Source organism: Physella acuta, unplaced genomic scaffold (genome assembly GCF_028476545.2).
Source record: "Physella acuta isolate Inbredline_101_S28 unplaced genomic scaffold, ASM2847654v3 ptg000107l, whole genome shotgun sequence".
Taxonomy (NCBI): Eukaryota; Metazoa; Mollusca; class Gastropoda; family Physidae; genus Physella; species Physella acuta.
In genome coordinates, this window is record NW_026731627.1 from 51,932 (window position 1) to 73,934 (window position 22,003).

Sequence of the window (22,003 nt, forward strand, 5' to 3'; positions counted from 1 at the left end):
TGCGGTAGAAGTTTAGTTTCTGCTTTAACTTAGGGTGACAAATTTACTTCGTGTAAAATATTACCAAGTTTTCTGACTAGTACCACAACACTAGATTACATGTATACATAATTATTTTATATACAAGACATGGCCATAATGACTATTGATAAAGAAAGAGCAGAATTTCAAAATGACAAAATAACACATGAACGAGAATCGAATCTGAGTTCGCTTATATTGTGCCAGAGAAAATAAAACTCACAATATGTAACATTAAAACTCATGTTACCAAATCCCATCAATCAAGTCTTATTGTTCAAGTGTCACGTGCTAGTATGTTATTTATAGAATGCTATTTATAGAATACAAAACATAGAGCTGTGAATAATAGTAATGCTAACCTGGTAACTTTATAACAAACCAAGCTCTACACAAATAAATCAGGAACCACTAGGCCGACGTTTCGCTGAAGTCATAAGGAATGAGTTCATTAAATGTGACAATATATGTTACTAAAGAGATGAATATCATATATGTGTAGGGTTTAGAGGTGTCAACTTTTCTAATAAGTGAAGGTATTATAATGACACTTTCACTTTTGTGGTACCGGACTAGATTATGCACATCCTTCATTATCAACAACAACAACACAAAAATATTTTAAAAAATAAAAAAAAAAACAACAAAAAAAACCCACTAATGTTGCGTTTATCTTTCGAAATTGAAGCGAAATGCTAAGTTAGAAATTGTTCAGAATTTAGTTGCAAGATTTAACATAAGACCCACCCCTCTCCCATAGGAGTGTGACGCCAATCTAACTATGAAAAGTAATTAAAATAATATGACTCTCTAACGTCAACTGATGATTATGTTTGTGTTTCAAAGAAATTTCAAAATCTAAATCGTTGCAAAATATGTTTGGATTATTGTTCAAGTCCAGAGTTTCTTCCAGACTTTTTCCTCCGGGGCGGGAATAGGAACTTGAATATTCCAAGGGGAGGGGGGCGGTCACTGCTAAAAGTATATATTTTCTATATAAATTATAAATTTTATAAATTCTATTAAGTTTGGGAAGGGGGGGGGGGGGGGCAGTAGACGTGTTTTTGGGACAATGTTGAAGTCATATTTATTACAAGTAACAGTTCGGGTCTAGGGTTAGGTATAGTTATTACGACTAACAGTTAGGATCTATGGTTAGGCTCTTGGGTTCAATTTAGTTTCAGCAGGATGCCAAAGTGTGACATGACTAAAGCAAAACTACCGACACGAACAACCGATCACTAAATCAACAGTTCACGAACATGTGAAAGCTAGAGGTGCTAACTAATTAACGTCAGCGTAGTAAAAAAAAAAAAAAAAAAAACTAATCGCAGCTTTTAAATTGTTTTTTTCCCGATTACAATCCAAACTATTGACAGCCTACAAAAACTTTGACCCAGCATTAAGTACGGGCTATATATTATGACACTGTAAACAGAGATAAGAGATTATTTAAAAAAACAAGAACCGGACAAATTCACGGGAGTATTTCTCTATAAAAGTGAGCTAGACGCAGAACCCTAGTCAAACACAGGACGGTGTACAAACGTTGACACTAGTACTCAAATCTCAAGCGGCCAACACGTGAAATGGACTCGAAGGTTCTCCTCTCCGCTCTTCTGCTGGTCATCTTCATTCAATTTTCCTCGCAGCAGGCCCGTGAGTATACCAGGACTAAATGGTAGAGAGTACGAGGGGGAGGGGGGTATTCTGTTACGGCGAGGTTAGATTGTGTACATTCAACATAGGCTAGGATGTTTAAGTTAGGCCAGGGTAAGGTTTGAGTAAAAGAAATTGGTAGGCTAAAATATTAATTAATTAGATTTCTAGCTCGATGACGTGTAATAGTGTAATGATTGTAAAGTACTTTATAACAGAATGTACCATACGGGTTGTGTTAGAATCGGTCGTTTACTATCACACCGGTAGTTACAGGCCGTGTGCTGGTGATAGTACAGTACTTAAGGGAATAAGGTTGGAATAAACACAGCTAGGTGTTTTATACGCTTACTATAAAATAAATGACTAGGAATTCGGAAACCCAATAATAAATTAAACACAGTGTAATGTTTTGATACAGAGAAAGTAAACAAAAGCCCTATGTTTGCAGCAGACTTCTAATGATAGCTGAAAAGTTTTAAAGTTTTAGATGATTAGAACTCAATTAAACAGAATTCCTCTCTTCTTATTTTACTGACATCATTTGACAGTAAAGATGAGTTAATACCCAGGGAGGGGGGGGGGCTAAAAAAAAGGTAGTATTTCACGTTTCACGCTGACTCGATCACGGATTTTTTTCAGACACTTTTTTTGGGGAAGGAGGACGTTCTTAAAATCAGTTTCTCCCAGGCATCTCCCAGGGGGGGGGGGGGGGGGGAGTCCCTAGGAAGAAAGTCTGAAAGAAACACCGCTTAAAATTTCATGAGGGGAGGGGTGGGGGACACTGGTTTCTATATAAATTATAGTAGACCCCCCCCCTGGGATGCCTGAAAGTAATTCTGGGCTAGATCTACTTTTTTATTTATTTAAAACCGGATGGGGGATTTACCACCAGCGTTTCTGTCTTTCATAGCCGGCATTAGACCAGGGGAAGTAATCAATACCAGGGGATTTAACTCAACCCACAAGTAAACACTTTTAACGACGTTCTGAATTATTCCTAACCTTACCCTTGAAATTGACACTCAACAATCAGAACACGTTATACATATTAAAAGTAAAGTTCCCTTTTCAAACCTGACGGTCTATAGGGCAAGTGAAGTAGAGTTCACTTGTTTTCTGTGACCTCGGCATATGAAGAGATAGTGTGGTCAGCACTATGCCCAGCCGCCTTTACTTTCCCTAACGTGAGTTAGGTACCCGTCAGAGTTGGGTGGAGTATGGGAGGTCTACTGACTTAACCCCGGATTCGAACTGAATACTTCCGGGGTAGCAGTCCAGCTCTCTACCGCTAGACCACGTTATACATATTTAAAAAAAACAAAAAAAAAACCCGAACATTCTAATAGTCTCGTGTACTTTCAGTGGATTCCTGTTCCCTGAGACCAGATCCAGGAATGTGCAAGGCGTTCATGCCAAGGTTCTTCTACAACCCTGAAAAAGGCGACTGCGAAGAGTTTATTTACGGCGGATGTGGCGGGAACGAGAACAGGTATGAGAAGATAGAGGACTGCAGGGCCGCATGCAAGTAATCCGTAACAGGGGAACTAATTCATACCCAAGGCCTTCTACAGTTCCTGCTGTCTATTCAACATGTTATTGTGATTTTAAAATGTATTTCATGTTTTTTCATGACCAATAGTCAATATGTCATTTACAAGATGATTTTTAATTTTTTATAGAAGAATGAATTATGTTTCTGCTAGTCATGTTACCATGTTTTAAAGTAATATATTATGTATTTGAGGTGAAAGATTTAAGTAAAAATTGTGTACCTATTGTTTTCAATGTTGACGCTGAAAAGTTTCGGACATGAAAATAATGGTTTAAACAGAAAAAAAAGTTCCTGTAGTTTTTAACAATCCTGAAAGGAAATTACACTAATGGTAAAATCAAAAGCTTTTTTTAAATGCTTAATTTGAAAAATGAAAATGTCGCTGTTTTTGTAGTGACCTTTACAAATCTCCTAATGAAAGATTTTTTTATTTTACAAAATATGCTTTTGATGAAACTCACTGTATACGTATCTGACTCATTAAAAAAAAATCTATTTTGTTTCTATTTAAATGTGTGTTCATTTTTAAAATGTTGTTGATCCATATTCTATAGATAACTAAAAAATAAATAAGCGCAACAATTGATTCGGCTCTCTCCAATACAACTACAAGAAAACAAAACCCATTACGCGTGTTACAAAAATACAGTTAAGCATAGTCTCAAAAAACAAAATAACCTGTGAGACGTCAGAGGATATGACAAGAGACATGGACCACCCTGCAATAAGTGACCTGGGTTTCTTTCAGACATTAAAAAAAAACTACATCGAATGGCGGTGGGAGGGAACAATGGTTAAGGTATACATTTTCTATATAAATTTAATATTTTAAAGAAATTGACGTGTTCTGTGTGTGTGTGTGTGTGTGTGGTGGGTGTGGGGGGGGGGGGGTGTCCTCCCACTCCCAGGAGAAATGCCTGAAAGAAACACTGTGAGTGACCAGGAAGAACAGGTGTGACAACTAGCGGCTTAAATTAATTGTTTATTACGTCATCAAGGAAGAGAAACGGGTGAACTCTTCTTCACATACCCCGTGAACTGTAAAGTTCGAAAGGGTACTTTATTCACCTTCTCCTATATCAAACATGTAGTGAACGAGGTTTGAAGTTTGTGATATTCCATAATGAGAACTTGTTTTGAAAATAATAAATTGACTAACTGGTTACGGAAATGTGGGGGATACGTGTAGTCACACAGCTGAGGACGACAGGAGTGTATGTGTGTGTGGGAGTGTGTGTGTGGGGGGTGCGTGTGTGTGTGTGTGGTGCGTGTGTGTGTGTGTGGTGCGTGTGTGGGGGTGTGTGTTTATTTGTCAGAAAACAACTTCCACTTATACACTGAGAGTTATGGGACTGTCATTGAAATTAAACAAATTAAATTAATTGCTATGTCAAAGCGAACTTTTATAGGCTACATATCTAAGGCTGATACTTGTACATAGATAACCAACTTTGTTAATAGGATTTTGTACACGTGTGTACACATACTGCATGAGTAACCGGTTTACGAGCTATTAAACCGGCCATTTACCGGCAGCCGGTCCCCAGGATGTTACATAACTATAGGCTTATCTTAAAATCATAACTAAAAATCACTCTTGTTGGTATTGGATTTCAAGGATTGGCAACAATAACTAATCAATTGTATGTCATTGATCAGTTTAAAAAAAACTGCAGTAAGGTGGTTGCACATTCAGTCATACTAAAGTTCATAAAGCAAAGAGCTAGGGAAGTATAATAAAACTAGAAGTAGGACTATAATAATATGAGTTTTGTTTCAAACGTGAAATGCATTAGAGATATCCGCAACAACAAAAAATGAGAAATAAGTTAAAAACCAACATCGTGCACCTAAATGCATTTAACCAAAACGGATATCAGGTAACTAGTAGTCTCCCTTTAAATGATTTGCTATTTATTTAGATTACATTGAACTAAATAGGGAAATATTAAAGTTGTTTTTTACATTCTCGATTAAATTATGCATCTCTTCACCACCTTTTAGATGCCTAGGGTCGAGGAGGTCACGTTAAATTTAGCTTAAGATCCTAACGTTTGTTGTGCATACCACGTTTTTCTTGTCCAAGATATTGTTTCCCCATCGCAGTCACAGCTTACTTAGATTTAGATACTTTCTAGAACTAGATCTAGATCTAGGAACAAAGCTGGAAGATCACTAACATGATTCACACAGGAATGCTCATATTGTTCAGGTATATTTTAGTTCAACGAGTTTCTAGATGTTTCTGAGAAATTATCTTTTCATTAGATCAACTCATTGACACCAATACATGACAAACGTGCAAGCTGCCGTGCTATCAACAACAACACGCCTTCACAGTGCTAAAGCCTACAACACACGGCTCACTTATATCCAATACCTTCAATTGGTACTGATAAGAAATGAGACTTAGCCAAATTTAGTGCACTTACAAAAAAAAAAAAAAAAAAAAAAAAACGGGTGGCATTTATATATACGGCCTACAATACGGAAAGCTGTGTTTTCCCAAAGTCAACTAAATGACTAAGAAGGCATGATTTGTGATTTGGCTTGATAGGGTGTAGGTGTGTAAACCCTTAGACCTCCCCCAACGATAAGGGACATGCGAGAGTCGTTCCTGAAGTTTACAACATGGTGTGTCATACAAGGGTCGTATATTTGACGCACAGTCCAAGTCTCTAACAGCTCATTTCCTTTCAGAGGCTCAGAAAATGAGGATGTATCAGTGCGTTCTATTCGCTCTCACTGGCCTTGTTTGTGGGCTGCTTGCCTTCCAAATGCGTAAGTATCCGTTTGATTTGATATAAACTTCTAATTACATGTCTCATTAAATCCAAGCGTCTAAATAATTGTTTGATTGGATCTAAATTTCTAATTACATGTTGCATTAAAACCAAGCGTTTAAATAATTGTTTGATTGGATCTAAACTTCTAATTACTTATTTCATTAAAACCAAGCTTCTGAGTATAGGTTTCACCATGCTTCTTAGTAGATCTTATTTGTTTCACTGAAACTAAGCTTCTAAGTGTGGGACTCTTGGCTGCTAACCCGAAAGTCTCGAATCCGAATCCGGGTTCAAGTCAGTAGAACGTCATTGACTCCATCCAGCTCTGATGGGTACTTAACTCATGTTAGGGAAAGTTAAGACGGCTGGGCATAATGCTGACCACATTATGCCTTCATATACCGAGGTCAAGAAACATGAGCTAGGTCTAAAGAGGAATCTTTACTTTAAGCCTCTAAGTATCTTTATAACCATGCTTCTTACTAGCTTATTTGCTTCGTTGAAACCAAGCCTCTAAGTATCCTTTTTATTCAATCTAAACTTCTACGTATCTGTCCCATTGGTTACAAACATGCTGAGATGAAGTATGTGGTAATATAATCAAAACTTCCTATTGTAAATCTTTTTCAAGTTTTTTGATGATGGTGTAGTGTGCGTTTTTTTTTTTTTTGACTTCAGTGTTCATTTCTTGTTGATGTTTGACGCGGTATATGTCAAATGATACAACTGACAGGCTATAAGAAAATAACACTTTTAGAGAGACTGACACTACATAGCAAAACAAAACAACACTCTATGACAGACCGACAGACAGCCACCCGAAAGAAGCGCAAGACGGACTGATGGACTAACGACCGGCCGACAGGAGATAAGGTCAGGCACGTAGACCGACGTATACAATCAGATATTCAATCTAAACTTCTACATATCTGTCCCATTGGTTTCAAACATGCTGAGATAAAGTATGTGGTAATATAATCAAAACTTCCTATTTCTACCAGCGGAAATCTGCAACCAGGATGCCGTGGTCGGGCAATGCAGGGCCATGCTGTCTAGGTACTACTACGACGTCAAAGCCAAGGCGTGCTACAACTTCATGTACGGCGGCTGTCACGGCAATCAGAACAACTTTGAGACCAAGGACCAGTGTGAGCTGACGTGTATGGGCACGTCGTTTAGTGGACTACCACAGTCGCACATCTTAAGCAGGCCTAGGAATACATGTAAGTCTGTGAATTGGGTGGGCGCGTCGTTTAGTGGCCTACCACAGTCGTACGTCTTAAACAGGCCTAGGAATACATGTAAGTCTGTGAATTGGGGGGGGGGGGGGGGGCACGTCGTTTAGTGGACTTCCACAGTCGCACGTCTTAAACAGGCCTAGGAATACATGTAAGTCTGTGAATTGGGGGGGGGGGGGGGGGCACGTCGTTTAGTGGACTGCCACAGTCGCACGTCTTAAGCAGGCCTAGGAATACATGTAAGTCTGTGAATTGGGGGGGGGGGGGCACGTCGTTTAGTGGCCTGCCACAGTCGCACGTCTTAAACAGGCCTAGGAATACATGTAAGTCTGTGAATTGGGGGGGGGGGGGCACGTCGTTTAGTGGACTGCCACAGTCGCACGTCTTAAACAGGCCTAGGAATACATGTAAGTCTGTGAATTGGGGGGGGGGGGGCACGTCGTTTAGTGGACTGCCACAGTCGCACGTCTTAAGCAGGCCTAGGAATACATGTAAGTCTGTGAATTGGGGGGGGGGGGGCACGTCGTTTAGTGGACTGCCACAGTCGCACGTCTTAAACAGGCCTAGGAATACATGTAAGTCTGTGAATTGGGGGGGGGGGGGCACGTCGTTTAGTGGACTGCCACAGTCGCACGTCTTAAGCAGGCCTAGGAATACATGTAAGTCTGTGAATTGGGGGGGGGGGGCACGTCGTTTAGTGGACTGCCACAGTCGCACGTCTTAAACAGGCCTAGGAATACATGTAAGTCTGTGAATTGGGGGGGGGGGGGCACGTCGTTTAGTGGACTGCCACAGTCGCACGTCTTAAGCAGGCCTAGGAATACATGTAAGTCTGTGAATTGGGGGGGGGGGGGGGCACGTCGTTTAGTGGACTGCCACAGTCGCACGTCTTAAGCAGGCCTAGGAATACATGTAAGTCAGTGGATTGGGGGGGGGGGGGCACGTCGTTTAGTGGACTGCCACAGTCGCACGTCTTAAACAGGCCTAGGAATACATGTAAGTCTGTGAATTGGGGGGGGGGGGGCACGTCGTTTAGTGGACTGCCACAGTCGCACGTCTTAAGCAGGCCTAGGAATACATGTAAGTCTGTGAATTGGGGGGGGGGGGGCACGTCGTTTAGTGGACTGCCACAGTCGCACGTCTTAAGCAGGCCTAGGAATACATGTAAGTCTGTGAATTGGGGGGGGGGGGGGGGCACGTCGTTTAGTGGACTGCCACAGTCGCACGTCTTAAGCAGGCCTAGGAATACATGTAAGTCTGTGAATTGGGGGTGGGGGTGGGGGGGGGGGGGGGGGGTTGGTGTAATTTTGTGGTCAGTGGGCTACCTCAGTCACACGTCGTGTTAAGCAGGCATAGGAATACATGTGTCAGTGAATTGAAATGGGTTGGCATATTCAGTGGACTACAACAATCACACAGGCGTATTACGTGTAAGGCAGCGAATTAAGTGTGTGTGTATGGGTGTGTGTGTGTGGGGGGGGGGGGGAAGGAGTTGTCATTCAGTGGGCTACCATAGTCACGGGTTTTAAGCTGGCCTAGGAATACATGAAAGTGATGCGCATTTAATAGCTATAGGTTGTCATTTAATGAGTTACAACAGACACATTCTAATTTGAAGTAGGAAAACACTGAACTAACTCCAAGAAAAGACAAAACTTGTTTAGGACATTTTTTTTTCTAAACTGATGCAAAAGTATGTATTAATCTTGTTTTTAGCATAGAATATCTTACAATCTGCTGATGTGTGAGAAGCTAAACTTTGGGCCAGATGAAAAGGTCTGGAAAACAAGGTTATTGCGTTAATAGGTCCATGTGTCAAGTGGAAGATAAGCGACCGGTTGGCGCGATCTATCGACCTTACATGTCATCCTCAGGGGTCCCTTTCACAACAAGAATATCGGGCAAACAATTTGTGCTACTTTCAACGTGAACATGAGATAAATAATTTAAAAGCTGTTAAAAATAAAAGACGTGATATGAGAAATTTTTAATTGTTAATTCAGACAAAGATGAAATCGTTGATACAAATTACAATACCAATACGGGACTATTTAAGAGTACCTTTTTTTTGGAAACATGCTTTAAAAAAAACTAACCCGTAATCCATATAGCTGCTTCAAGATCATAGTGGTACTTGGGGAAGATAAAATGGAGTTTATCTGTTGCTTGTAGATATTATGTGGCTAGCACTATGCTACTTTTAACTAATTGACACCCCTGCCTAAATAGCAGCTACAGTTATCCCTTATCCCATACATTCCTTCTCTTTACAGGGCCGATGCTATTTAGTCAGGTAGATATTAAGAGGTTGTTCAACCCAGCATTTCTATTTTTTAGCATACTTTTGCCAGCCGCAATGACCATTAGGTTTTTGTCCCCCCCTCCCCTTCCGTGCACCGTGTCAAGTTATTTTTTCTTGTTTTCATGCTGAAATCTATCACACCCATGTAAGTAAATACACGGTATGTGTTGAACTATTGTTTATGTTCGGTAGCGAGCTGACACACTAACAACAAAGCTACAACTAGTCATGAGGCACCATTAGGTCGGGTGTCACCCCCCCCCCCCTCCCTCCAATTTAGCAATTCAGGTCTGGTGTCGACCCTACCCTTTACTACTCTTTATTAATTTAAAGACGTTTGTCGTAAATTTTACGATATTTAAAAATTTGGTGTATCTCACAGTGCGGACCGCACCCTCCACCCCCCCCCCCCCCCCCCTCCCGCATACGTCTTGTGACACTAAAGCAGTCTTACACCTTTTGTTGATGTTCTGTAGCCGACATGTGTTACCCTTCCCCCCCCCCCCCCCTCCCGCATACGTCTTGTGACACTAAAGCAGTCTTACACCTTTTGTTGATGTTCTGTAGCCGACATGTGTTACCTGGAGCCGGTAGTCGGCAAGTGTAAGGCGACCATCGAACGGTACTACTACGACCAAAAGAGCAAAGCCTGCAACACGTTTAACTACGGCGGCTGTGAGGGCAATGCCAACAACTTCGAGACCAAACAACAATGCCTGCACGAGTGCACGGAAGCCGGGAAAAGAATCGTAGGTACGGTGACCTTCCTGTACATTGAGAAAAAAAAACTTGGTTAGCAAGTATGCTGTATTTTGTGTGCAATAGATTTGTTTTGCATTTTGTGTATATCGGAAATTTTTTAATTATAAAATGTGACAAAGTGTACTAATCCGATCCGAGATAAAAAACAACACTTACTCTTTTCTAAACCACACCCGATTAAAAAAATACTGGCGCAACGGTTAAGTGAATTTAAAAAAAAGTTCAAACCTGACTGTTTATGGATCACATTTTTAGACCGTCACTGAGTCCACCCAACTCTGATGGGTACCTAACTCACGTTAGGGAAAGTAAAGGCGGCTGGGCATAGTGCTGACCACACTATCTCTTCATATGCCGAGGTCACAGAAACAAGTGAACTCTACTTCACTTGCCCCATAGACCGTCAGGTTTGAAAGGGAAACTTTACTTTTAAACTCACATTTTAAGGCATTCTCAGCATCATCTTTTCCCGTTCAGGCCAAAGACTCAAGGTGGGGCAAACGAAGTAGAGTTTATCTGTTTCAACTACCTCAGCATACAGGGAGATGTATTTAGCAAAATGCCCAGCCGTATTAGTTTCCCTAACGTGAGATATATCAATCAGCTGGGTGGACACAGGGAGGTCCTACAGACTCGAGTATCCGAACTTGGCCTTTTGGGTTAGCGGTCGTTAGCACTACCATCCGATCACGCCGTCCCATCTAGGCATACAGCTGGTCACGTTTTCATTCTATTAAGGCTACCGATGCTACAGAAAAGGGTGAACTTTATTGTTGGGATACCAAAAAACCAACATCACATGTTTGGTACCCATAAACTAATGTCAAAATGCTGGGGTACGCATAAACCAATATCACACTTTGGGGTACCCTAAACCTTTATCACATGTAGGATACCCATAAACGAATGTCACACCCAACAATACATTTCCATCCTCCCAGCCAAGCCTTGCTTCCAGGCACCCGACACGGGAGACTGCAAGGCTGCGATCAGCAGGTATTATTACGACCCAGCGACGAGGAAGTGCGCCACGTTCTTGTACGGCGGCTGTAAGGGCAACAACAACAACTTCCAGACTATAGACCAGTGTGAGAACGAATGCTTGGACGACTCGGCGGAACCTAAAGATCACGACAGACGTAAGTGTGACAGCTTTCACTAGTGTGTAGGCCTATACTAGACTTGTCATTGACGGAACCTAAAGATCACGATAGACGTAAGTATGACAACTTTCACTAGTGTGTAGGCCTATACTAGACTTGTCATTCGATTGGACATAAAGATTACGACAGACGTAAGTGAGACAACTTTCACTAGTGTGTAGGCCTATACTAGACTTGTTATTCGATTGGACATAAAGATTACGACAGACGTAAGTGAGACAACTTTCACTAGTGTGTAGGCCTATACTAGACTTGTCATTCGATTGGACATAAAGATTACGACAGACGTAAGTATGACAACTTTCACTAGTGTGTAGGCCTATACTAGACTTGTCATTCGATTGGACATAAAGATTACGACAGACGTAAGTGAGACAACTTTCACTAGTGTGTAGGCCAGTGTAGGCCTATACTAGACTTGTCATTCGATTGGACATTAAAGATCACGACGAACTTAAATATGACTGGTATTAATAGTGTATGTTATGCTCTTGCCTACATACTTAGTATGACTCAGGTCAATAGTATGTGGACTAGACTCTTGCATACGGGCGTTAGTATGGCATATGTCACTAATGTGTGTACCAGACTATTGCCATTCTACGGAGTCTTAACATCGTAGGTACGACACATGTCAATAGTTTGTATTGGACGAAAACATGAAAGGTGTGTACTAGACTCTTGCCATGCGATGGGATCTAAATATCACAAGAAACGTAAATATGACACATGCCGCTTGTTGATTATTTTACACTGAGCGGCATGTTATTGTTGCTGCAGTTTACGTTTTACGGATAAGCCTTGCTCTTATGCGGTGGTTTCCCTAAGACAACATTTTCACAGTTTAAAGTAACCCAGGTGGCGTTATATTTGTGTCATAGGATATTTCGTTACAATTTGTCTGTGAGATGATTTGTCCGAAAGATATTCTGGCTGGCTAAAGAAATCACGTTAATACGGCAAATTCCACAGGACTCTTGCCTGTTACACTGAACTGTTATTGTTGCCACGATTTACGGACAAGCCTTGCACTTATACGTTGGCAGACGCTGTCCTAAGAAGGCACTTTTACAGTTAGTTACCTTTGTGTGTGGATGTTTACCTCACTAAGCCAGTCCCCACCGTTGTTTCAACGGATCGTCCATGATATTTCGTCCGAGAGATGATTTGTCCGAATGATATTCTGCCTGGCTCTAAAATCAGTACTGATGTATCGGCGATATTCTGCCTAGCTCTAAAATCAGTACTGAGGTATCGGCGATATTCTGCCTAGCTCTAAAATCAGTACTGATGTATCGATGATATTCTGCCTAGCTCTAAAATCAGTACTGATGTATCGGCGATATTCTGCCTAGCTCTAAAATCAGTACTGAGGTATCGGCGATATTCTGCCTAGCTCTAAAATCAGTACTGATGTATCGATGATATTCTGTGTTATGTAGTCATCTGTGTGCTTTGTTTTGATGGTGGTGATGACTGCAGTGAGGATTGAGGTAACAGTTTAAACTTTGATTTAATAACGCCAACACACGTACGATTTTTAAGACTTTTAATACACGAAATAAACTAGCACAGAGTTCTGCCACGGAGCACAAGACACACACTTCCACACGATAACAAGTCTAGCATTCAACTAACTTAATTCATTCGCACGGCCCCAACTTCACCCTAAGGTAACCCAAACCCTGCCTAACCCCAGCAGTCCCGCGAGGGGCGGGCGCTTGACCTGTGCATACATTAACTCGAACTTTTTACGACTGGGACAACTACAGGCTATTCAGACTTGTATCTAGTAAGGGGACGTTCAATCAAATACACTAAGGGTTATTCCTATTACAGCTATTATGATCTATCTAATCTACAATTAAACAATATAGTAGTGTGGCCATAAATACTATTAAGATTTAAACGATATTCTATCCTAGTTTTCTATCCTATGCTAATCCCAGTTATAACATCTCCCCCTTCGTCTGACAAGCTGGCAAAGCCAGCGATGATCACAAACTGATCACACTCTCTATCACATGCAACAATACGACAGATACAATAACATTCAGCTCACAAACTGATCACACTCTCTATCACATGCAACAATACAACTTATATAATAACATTCTAACATTCAGCTCCATGGCATTGGCCTTTAACAGGACAACTAATTTAATCACATTATCATAGAGATAGTTTGGGGTACAATGGCATAGTGGTAAGTAATACACCAATACAAAAAAAAAACAATAATAATAAAAAAAAAATTGAACAAATCAAGCTAATACAATGAAGATGGGGAAAGTTACAATGGCAAGTAAGAAACAAAGAAGGAAAGAATGAATTAAAAAATAAACATTTGTCCCGTTGGCTTGGGGTTGGCCGAGAACAACGGTCAAGTTTCCAACAACGATGGGACTGGATGGGACCCATTGTCTGACCCTCACACGCGGGGGTATAAGTTTCAACTCTTGACACTGACATGTGCTCTCGACCTATAGCAACGGGTACAGCTGAAAATTTAAATTGTATATACACTGGTGAATAGTTGGTATAGATACATGTGGGAAACTAGAATAACATAGGGACATGTACCCTTTCCTTTACAAGGACAGTTTAGTGCTACAGGGGTAGGGGGTGGGTGGGAAAACAATCATGATTTGGAGAGTTTGCGTGCTTGTTATCATCAGCAAGTGGGGCTCACAGTTCACAATGAGAGACGAATACTACCTACCTCTTGGACGCGTCACGACCTGGAAAGCGTATCTGCTATTTTATTTTGCGCACCGGGAATATACACTATGTTGAAAACGAAATCCTGCAGTATTAACGACCACCTTGTTAATTTGGCATTACTTAATTTTTTCCTATCCAGCGTAACTAGGGGTGAGTGGTCGGTCATTAAAGTAAAGGGGGATCCTAACAAGTACTTTGATAACTTATTTACTGCCCAAACAATTGCCAAACATTCCTTTTCTATAACTGCATAATTTTTTTCTGCAGGAGATAGTTTTCTACTTATGTATAGTACCGGATGGAGCTGTCCTTCAACTTCCTGCATCAGACAAGCCCCTATACCACGAGACGATGCGTCCGTGGTCAGTGTAAACGGCTTGTTGATGTCAGGAAGTCTAAGGATTGGCTGTTGCGCGAAACACGCCTTGATGTAGTTCAAGGTGTCGTCACATTCTTTGGTCCAATGAACAGCCTTACCCATACCAGTGCCTTTGGTTTTTGTTAATTCTGTGATGGGGTGAAGTAGGCTAGCAAAATTGGGGATAAATTTCCTGTAATAGTTGCATAGCCCTAGTAGGCTCCTAACATCTTTTTTTGTTTTAGGGATTTGGAGGTCTAATATTCGTTGTACGGTATCCCCTACAGGCTTAACAAGTTGGTGGCTAATGACATGGCCCAAAAAAGTTATTTCTTGCATTCCTATCTCAATTTTACTAGGTCTAGCTGTCAACCCGTGCGATTTTAAAGATTCTAGTAGCGACCTCAACCCTTTGATGTGGTCGGTCCAATTTTGTGAAAACAGACAGATGTCATCCAAGTATGCAACCGTGTCAGGGTTATTAATTAGAACTTTCCTCATCAGTCTGTTGAATGTGGCTGGGGCATTGATCAGACCAAAACTCATGAAGTTCCAATGGTATAGACCAAAAAGTTTGATGAATGCGGTACATTTCTTGGCCGACTCTTTTATTGGTATTTGCCAATATCCTCTTGATAGATCAAATTTGGAGAAAATTTTCGCTTGGGATATTTTAGCAAACCGTTCTTCCTGATTAGGCATTGGTTCAGCATCGGGGATGGTAATTTTATTGAGCTGTCTGTAGTCAATGCAAAGTCTTATCTCCCCATTCTTCTTTTTGGCCAGCACTATAGGCGCAGCATACGGCGAATCTGACGTTTCTATAATACCTGCATTTATGAGCTCATTAATTTCCTCCTGGACCTTATCTCTGTAGTGTAGGGGTATACTATAAGGTTGTAGCTTAATTTGTTTGTCTGAGATTAGCTTAATGTCATGCTCGATAGAGCTGGTCTTACCAGGGGTGGCAGATAGGGTATCCTTGTACTCTAGCAATAGTTTGGTAATTTCATTTTGAATTTCCGGAGTCGTGGGTCCTAATTTTACATCTCTGTATGATTCGTTATCCGACGGCAGTGTTTGGATTTCGCATTCGTCCTCATCCTTGTCTTCGTGGATCATCGCGCAACTAATTGAAGCTGTAGGTTCAGTCACGTCTAAATCAGGGGGTCTGATGTTGAATGGACTCAGAATGTTTACATGAAAAATTTTGGACTTTCCATTAATATCTATCTCATAATCGACTTTAGATATTTGTTTTAGGATGGTGTAAGGACCTCGCCAGGCGAGCTGTAGCTTATTCTCTTTGGATGGCAATAGCACTCTAACTTGATCCCCCACCCTAAACTTCCTTAGGTTCCTACCCTTATTTATCCTAAGTCTATAGAGTTCCCCTGCTTCTTCCAATGATGTTCTCGCTATTTCACAAGACCTAATAATTTGCTCACGTAGATCAACGACTTTTTCGTATGTGTTTTTGATGTCAGGGGTTAGTTTTTCATCAAGGAGCATCGACTTCATAATGTGCATGGGTCCTCTAGGATTTGCACCATAAACTAACTCAAATGGTGAAAACCCGGTGGCTGAATGTGGTAGCTCTCTATAGGCAAAAAGTAAACAGGGCAGAAATAAGTCCCAGTTACCCGAGTCTTCTTTTGGGATTTTGCTTATCATGGATTAAATCGTTCCATTTAGCCGTTCACAAACACCATTGCTCTGAGGGTGGTACGGGGAAGTAAAATTTTGCTTAATACCCAACAAACAAGAGAGTTGACGAGTTATCTCCGATGTGAATTGAGGACCTCTATCAGAAAGTATGGTGTCAGGGAAGCCTGTTCTGGAGAAGAACTGAAGTAGGCAGCTAGCAATATCGTCAGAGGTAGTGTGTTTCAGGGGGTAGGCTTCAGGCCACCTCGTCGCTAAATCAACAATAGTTAGGATAAATCTGTTTCCTCTGTGTGATGTAGGGTTTAGTGGGCCAACGATATCTACAGCAACCTTTTCGAAGGGTCTACATGCTAGATCAGTCTTTTGTAAAGGCGCCGGCTGTGGGGTCCTTTCTTTGTTCATGCAGCGGGGACATGACTGTATGTATTTAGAGATATCTTTGTCCATTCCTGGCCAATAAAACGATGTTTGTATCCGCTGTTTTGTTTTTCTCCTGCCCATGTGGCCGGCGAGAGATAAATCATGAGCTTGTCTCAATATGACTGGTCGGTATTTAAGCGGGGCTACTAGCTGGGTGTATTCTTTATGTCTGTCTTTAAATTTTCGGATTAGTGTATTGTTCTTTAAGGCAAATGAGTGTTCGGTCGTTTTGGATTTAGTTTTGGAGTTTTTACTTGCTAATTTAAAAATTTTGACAAGACTCGGGTCATTGGTTTGTTCTCTTTGGAATTCGGTCGGATCCCACATAGAGTCGTGCTTTTCGTCGTGCTTTTCTAACACCTCGGTAGGGCGGTCTGAACGTTGGATTGTCGACCCATCATTAGCGACAACGGCCTGCTTTTCCAGCGTGCTTTCTTTAGTTACCCGTGATCTGGTTTGCGCTATATTGATTTGGTTAGCGGTTAACCACTCGGAGATTTGATCTTCAGATGGACTTTGTATACCTTTCACATTTCCCAGAATCAGGTCATATGGACCTTCTTTGAAGACTACGGCTAAGACTTTGCCCGAATAATAAGGTGTTTCTATGTCGATAAAAGCAACCGGCCATTTGTGCGTAATCCCACCAAAACACTCTACATCTAACATTTCTCCTGTGAACTGGTTGGGTTTTACATATTTGTTTCTAATACCACAAATGTTCGCTCCTGTGTCTCTAAGTGTACTGACTGTTTTACCTCCTACTCTACATTTAATTGTGCCCAATGTTGTAATGGGGCTGCTGTTTAACACGAACGCGTGTCAGGCATTGTTTGCATGATTCGTCTGGTTTGTATTGTATCTGTGGCTATCATAGCGGGGCTTACGACAATATTTAGCCATGTGGCCAAATCTGTTGCAATTGAAACACTGAACAGCGTCCTGCTCGAGTGCCGGGCAATACTTTAGGGTATGACCAAACTGCTGACAATTAAAACATTGTGGGTACCTTTGCAGAGACGACGATCTGTTGTTTCCCGACCCCAATGGGTTACCTCTATACGGGCTTCTACCTCTACTGGGGTATGGTGGCGATCCTGCATCAAATGTGGGCTTGTGTTTTACCTGTGTTGTGAACATGAGGGGGGTAAATTGGGTGGCGTTGACCGACATTGGTTTGTCAGGGTGGGCTGCTTGATATTTCTGACATAAATCGGTGACGGTTTTTAGATCTCTAGGTTTTCTTTCTTGTAGGTAACTGAAAACATCCTTATCTACCGAGTTTAGGACTTTATCCACCATGACGAATTGCACCAGGGATTCAAAGGAAGGATCTAGCCCCGATGCCTCAAACCATTTTTCGAACGTCGTCTTTATTTCGTTAGCGAATATTTTGAAGTCGGCAGTGTCAGAGGGCCTAAGGCTATGAAATTTTAACCTATATGCGTTTTCTGTTAAATGGTAGTACTCTAAAAGTGTTGATTTTAGCGTCTTATATTCCTTCATCTCTTTTTCTGACAAGCTCTGACATGCATCTAACCCCTTTCCACCTATTAAAATTAACAACTGAGTACCCCACTGTGACTCTGGGGCGTTCGCAGACCTAGCTATCGTTTCGAATCTTCTGATATACGAGTCTAAATTATCACTATTGTCGTCAAATTTCGGCAGCTTACTTAAGATGCACTGCGACCTACCCCCATCTACGTCTACTTGCCTTGTCCTATCCGCTTCCGCATTTAGTCTTGCTAATTCTAATTTTGTTTTAGATTCTTGTTCAATTTTGCTGGCTTCCAATTTAGCTAATTCTATTTTGGCCTCAAGTTCTAACTTAGCCGCTCCTATCCTGGCTTTCTCTAGTTCGAAGTCGAATTTGGCCTTTTCTGCTGCTGCGATTCTATTTTGTTCTAGCTCTAGTGTTTTCCTTTGTTTTTCTGCTTCCCTATCAGCTTTCCTTGCTTCTCTTTCTTCTATTTCCCTCAAGCGTTTGTCTACCCATTCGTCTAAGTTGTCACCCGATAGGTTGTTTTTCTTGCCTAAATTGTATAATTGCTCAATTTTGTCCATTATATTATTTACTTACCTTTGGTTGGGGCCTGGATTAATTTGATCGTGAGGAGTTTTCAGGTATTGTCAAGGTAATGTGAAGGATGGATAATATTAAGTCGGAGAGATTGTCTCACGAATTGTACGAAAACTGAAAGAGGATAGTGGACAGGAGAGTAACGACAAGCAAAACGCGACTAAACAGTAGACAGTACTAAGTACAAACCGAACGGTAACAACTAACACAAAATTATATATTCACAAAAAGGAGCCCTAACGTTTTTCTTAAAATAGAAAAAAAACGCCCTCTACCCTAGGAATGTCTCCTGGTTGTGGATATATAGACCTTACAGAGGCCGTTTAGAGATCACGTAACAACAAGGGTCAAATGTCTCTAACACACACAAATTACGTAGACAAGAGTTGAATGCTTGATGACGAGCACAGCACGTTGGGGGGGGGGGGTATTATAGCAAAGTTAAACCTCAATGTTAAAATCACACATCAAATCACCGAGTTAGGGGTGGAAAATAATTAAAGGAAAGGGTACTTAACTATCATAAGAATCTGTTGTCTTGGATTGATGACGGTGGTCGTCTCAACTTGGTGGTGCTTCACGTTAGCCTTGGTGCCCTTAGGTGTAGGTAAGCTTCGTCCAAGTATCAAGTAGGGATGTTGATTTCTCGTAGTAAAGTACGAATCAGATCACTTTCACAATAGAAATATCCTTGTTAAAACAGAAAACAGTTCAGTTCACGTTAGCCTTAGTGTCCTTAGGTGTAGGTAAGCTTCGCCCAAGTATCAAGTAGGGATGTTGATTTCTCGTAGTAAAGTACGAATCAGATCACTTTCACAATAGAAATATCCTTGTTAAAACAGAAAACAGTTCAGTTCACGTTAGCCTTAGTGTCCTTAGGTGTAGGTAAGCTTCGCCCAAGTATCAAGTAGGGATGTTGATTCCTCGTAGTAGAGCACGAATCAGATCACTTTCACAATACAAATATCCTTGTTAAAACAGAAAACAGTTCAGCACTGGTAAGGGGTACTATCTCAGTCATATATGTTAACCAAACGTTTGCGCAGGTAGTAGCTCAATATTATTCTCTCAACATTAGGGTTATCCAATACCGACAAAAAAAAATATATAGTATACAATACGGTTCTTGACGATGACATTAAACGAAGACGCGTGGCAGTGTTGATGATTTAAAACTGTCTAGCACACAAAAAATTTGAAAGTTGACGGAAAAGAAACAAGTTAGATTTCGCTGCTCCGCCAAATGTTATGTAGTCATCTGTGTGCTTTGTTTTGATGGTGGTGATGACTGCAGTGAGGATTGAGGTAACAGTTTAAACTTTGATTTAATAACGCCAACACACGTACGATTTTTAAGACTTTTAATACACGAAATAAACTAGCACAGAGTTCTGCCACGGAGCACAAGACACACACTTCCACACGATAACAAGTCTAGCATTCAACTAACTTAATTCATTCGCACGGCCCCAACTTCACCCTAAGGTAACCCAAACCCTGCCTAACCCCAGCAGTCCCGCGAGGGGCGGGCGCTTGACCTGTGCATACATTAACTCGAACTTTTTACGACTGGGACAACTACAGGCTATTCAGACTTGTATCTAGTAAGGGGACGTTCAATCAAATACACTAAGGGTTATTCCTATTACAGCTATTATGATCTATCTAATCTACAATTAAACAATATAGTAGTGTGGCCATAAATACTATTAAGATTTAAACGATATTCTATCCTAGTTTTCTATCCTATGCTAATCCCAGTTATAACATTCTGCCTAGCTCTAAAATCAGTACTGAGGTATCGGCGATATTCTGCCTAGCTCTAAAATCAGTACTGAGGTATCGACGATATTCTGCCTCGCTCTAAAATCAGTACTGCTGTATCGGCGATATTCTGCCTAGCTCTAAAATCAGTACTGAGGTATCGGCGATATTCTGCCTCGCTCTAAAATCAGTACTGCTGTATCGGCGATATTCTGCCTAGCTCTAAAATCAGTACTGAGGTATCGGCGATATTCTGCCTAGCTCTAAAATCAGTACTGCTGTATCGGCGAGGACGAACACGTTCTAAAAATATCTCTGACCAATATGACTAATATACTAATGTTGTTTTTAAATTATTTTTTTTTAACTAGCCACATACTGCCAGGAGGAGGCGGACGCGGGGCCATGCAGGGCCAGCATCAAACGGTTCTACTACCACCCCACCTCCGGCAGGTGTATCGAGTTCTTCTACGGGGGCTGCCAGGGGAACAGGAACAACTTCGAGACCCAGGAGGAGTGCGCGCTGCACTGCGCCTCACTCTCCATGACCAAAGGCGGAAACACGGCCTCGGCCTTGACCTTGAATGTACCAATGGCCTTTGTGTTGGTCCTGTGTCTACTCTATATCCGTGTTTTACCTTAGTTTTGTTTCAACATTATCATTCAACAGACATACTGTTTTGGTCGTTCATAGTTGCACACTGCTTGTAAAATACTTATTGAATAGAATGTATTATAATTTAGGACGTTAAAAAAATTATTGTACATATTTCATTTCATCAGTGCTAACAAACAATAAAACAACATTTTGCCTACATATCTTGAAAGCTGTTGAATTTGTATATAGTAGACATAGTCCCTTGGGTCAATTGTATCAAGAGAGGGAGCCTGATGCATGGGTAACAACTGTCTCTTCTCAACTTAGGGCCCAGGCTTTGTGCTTGGATTTCAAACGCGCAAGCATTCACATTCAATGGTCTTTTATGATTAGTCGTAAAGTTGGACGATCGCAGTGACTATATTGTAGTTTATTTAACCTCAGTTAAGGGTACCTGGGTGCTTTTTATTCTTCTTAGCTGTGGCCACGAAGTTTTTTGGTAAACTTATGGTTTGGGAGAAATCGAAACAAGCCAGGATAAGTATGCCGCAATCCGCCGGTATGCTAAATCATAATACATGTTTTTATTACTACATCAATATTGCTAGTCTGGTCATCTCCGCAATAAAGAAGATGCATTAGAACGTTTTATGTAATAATGCACTAAAAAGGAGAAAATAAATTATTTTCTCTAAATATATAAGAATACACAACTATTTAAATAACTATAAAGAAAAGCGTGGGCAACTATTTCATTTATTAGATACATTTACTAATATTAGGAAGAGACCCAATTTTATTTAGTACTTTAAATTTTTTATTTACAATAGAGGACTAAAAATTATTGCTCACCAAATTGACATGATAATGCGCGTATAATAGCTCGGAAAGAGTAGTAGGGC

General features: G+C 41.0%; 3 protein-coding genes across 9 annotated transcripts in view; 2 read left to right on the top strand and 1 right to left on the bottom strand.

The window, feature by feature from the left end:
* Positions 1-22,003, bottom strand: part of LOC131933492 (double C2-like domain-containing protein beta) — a 111,323-nt gene that overhangs the window by 25,725 nt on the left and 63,595 nt on the right. The window lies entirely within an intron of this gene.
* LOC131933559 (PI-actitoxin-Aeq3b-like) lies at positions 1,465-3,747 on the top strand. Its single transcript, XM_059290282.1, has 2 exons — positions 1,465-1,680; positions 3,046-3,747. The coding sequence occupies exons 1-2, from the start codon at positions 1,611-1,613 to the stop codon at positions 3,210-3,212; spliced, it is 237 nt and encodes a 78-aa protein (XP_059146265.1). The 5' UTR covers positions 1,465-1,610; the 3' UTR covers positions 3,213-3,747.
* On the top strand, positions 5,714-21,320 carry LOC131933546 (carboxypeptidase inhibitor SmCI-like). The gene is made up of 5 exons (XM_059290274.1): positions 5,714-6,016; positions 7,023-7,244; positions 10,129-10,314; positions 11,265-11,462; positions 20,875-21,320. Exons 1-5 carry the CDS (start codon positions 5,947-5,949, stop codon positions 21,144-21,146), a joined length of 948 nt encoding a protein of 315 aa, XP_059146257.1. The 5' UTR covers positions 5,714-5,946; the 3' UTR covers positions 21,147-21,320.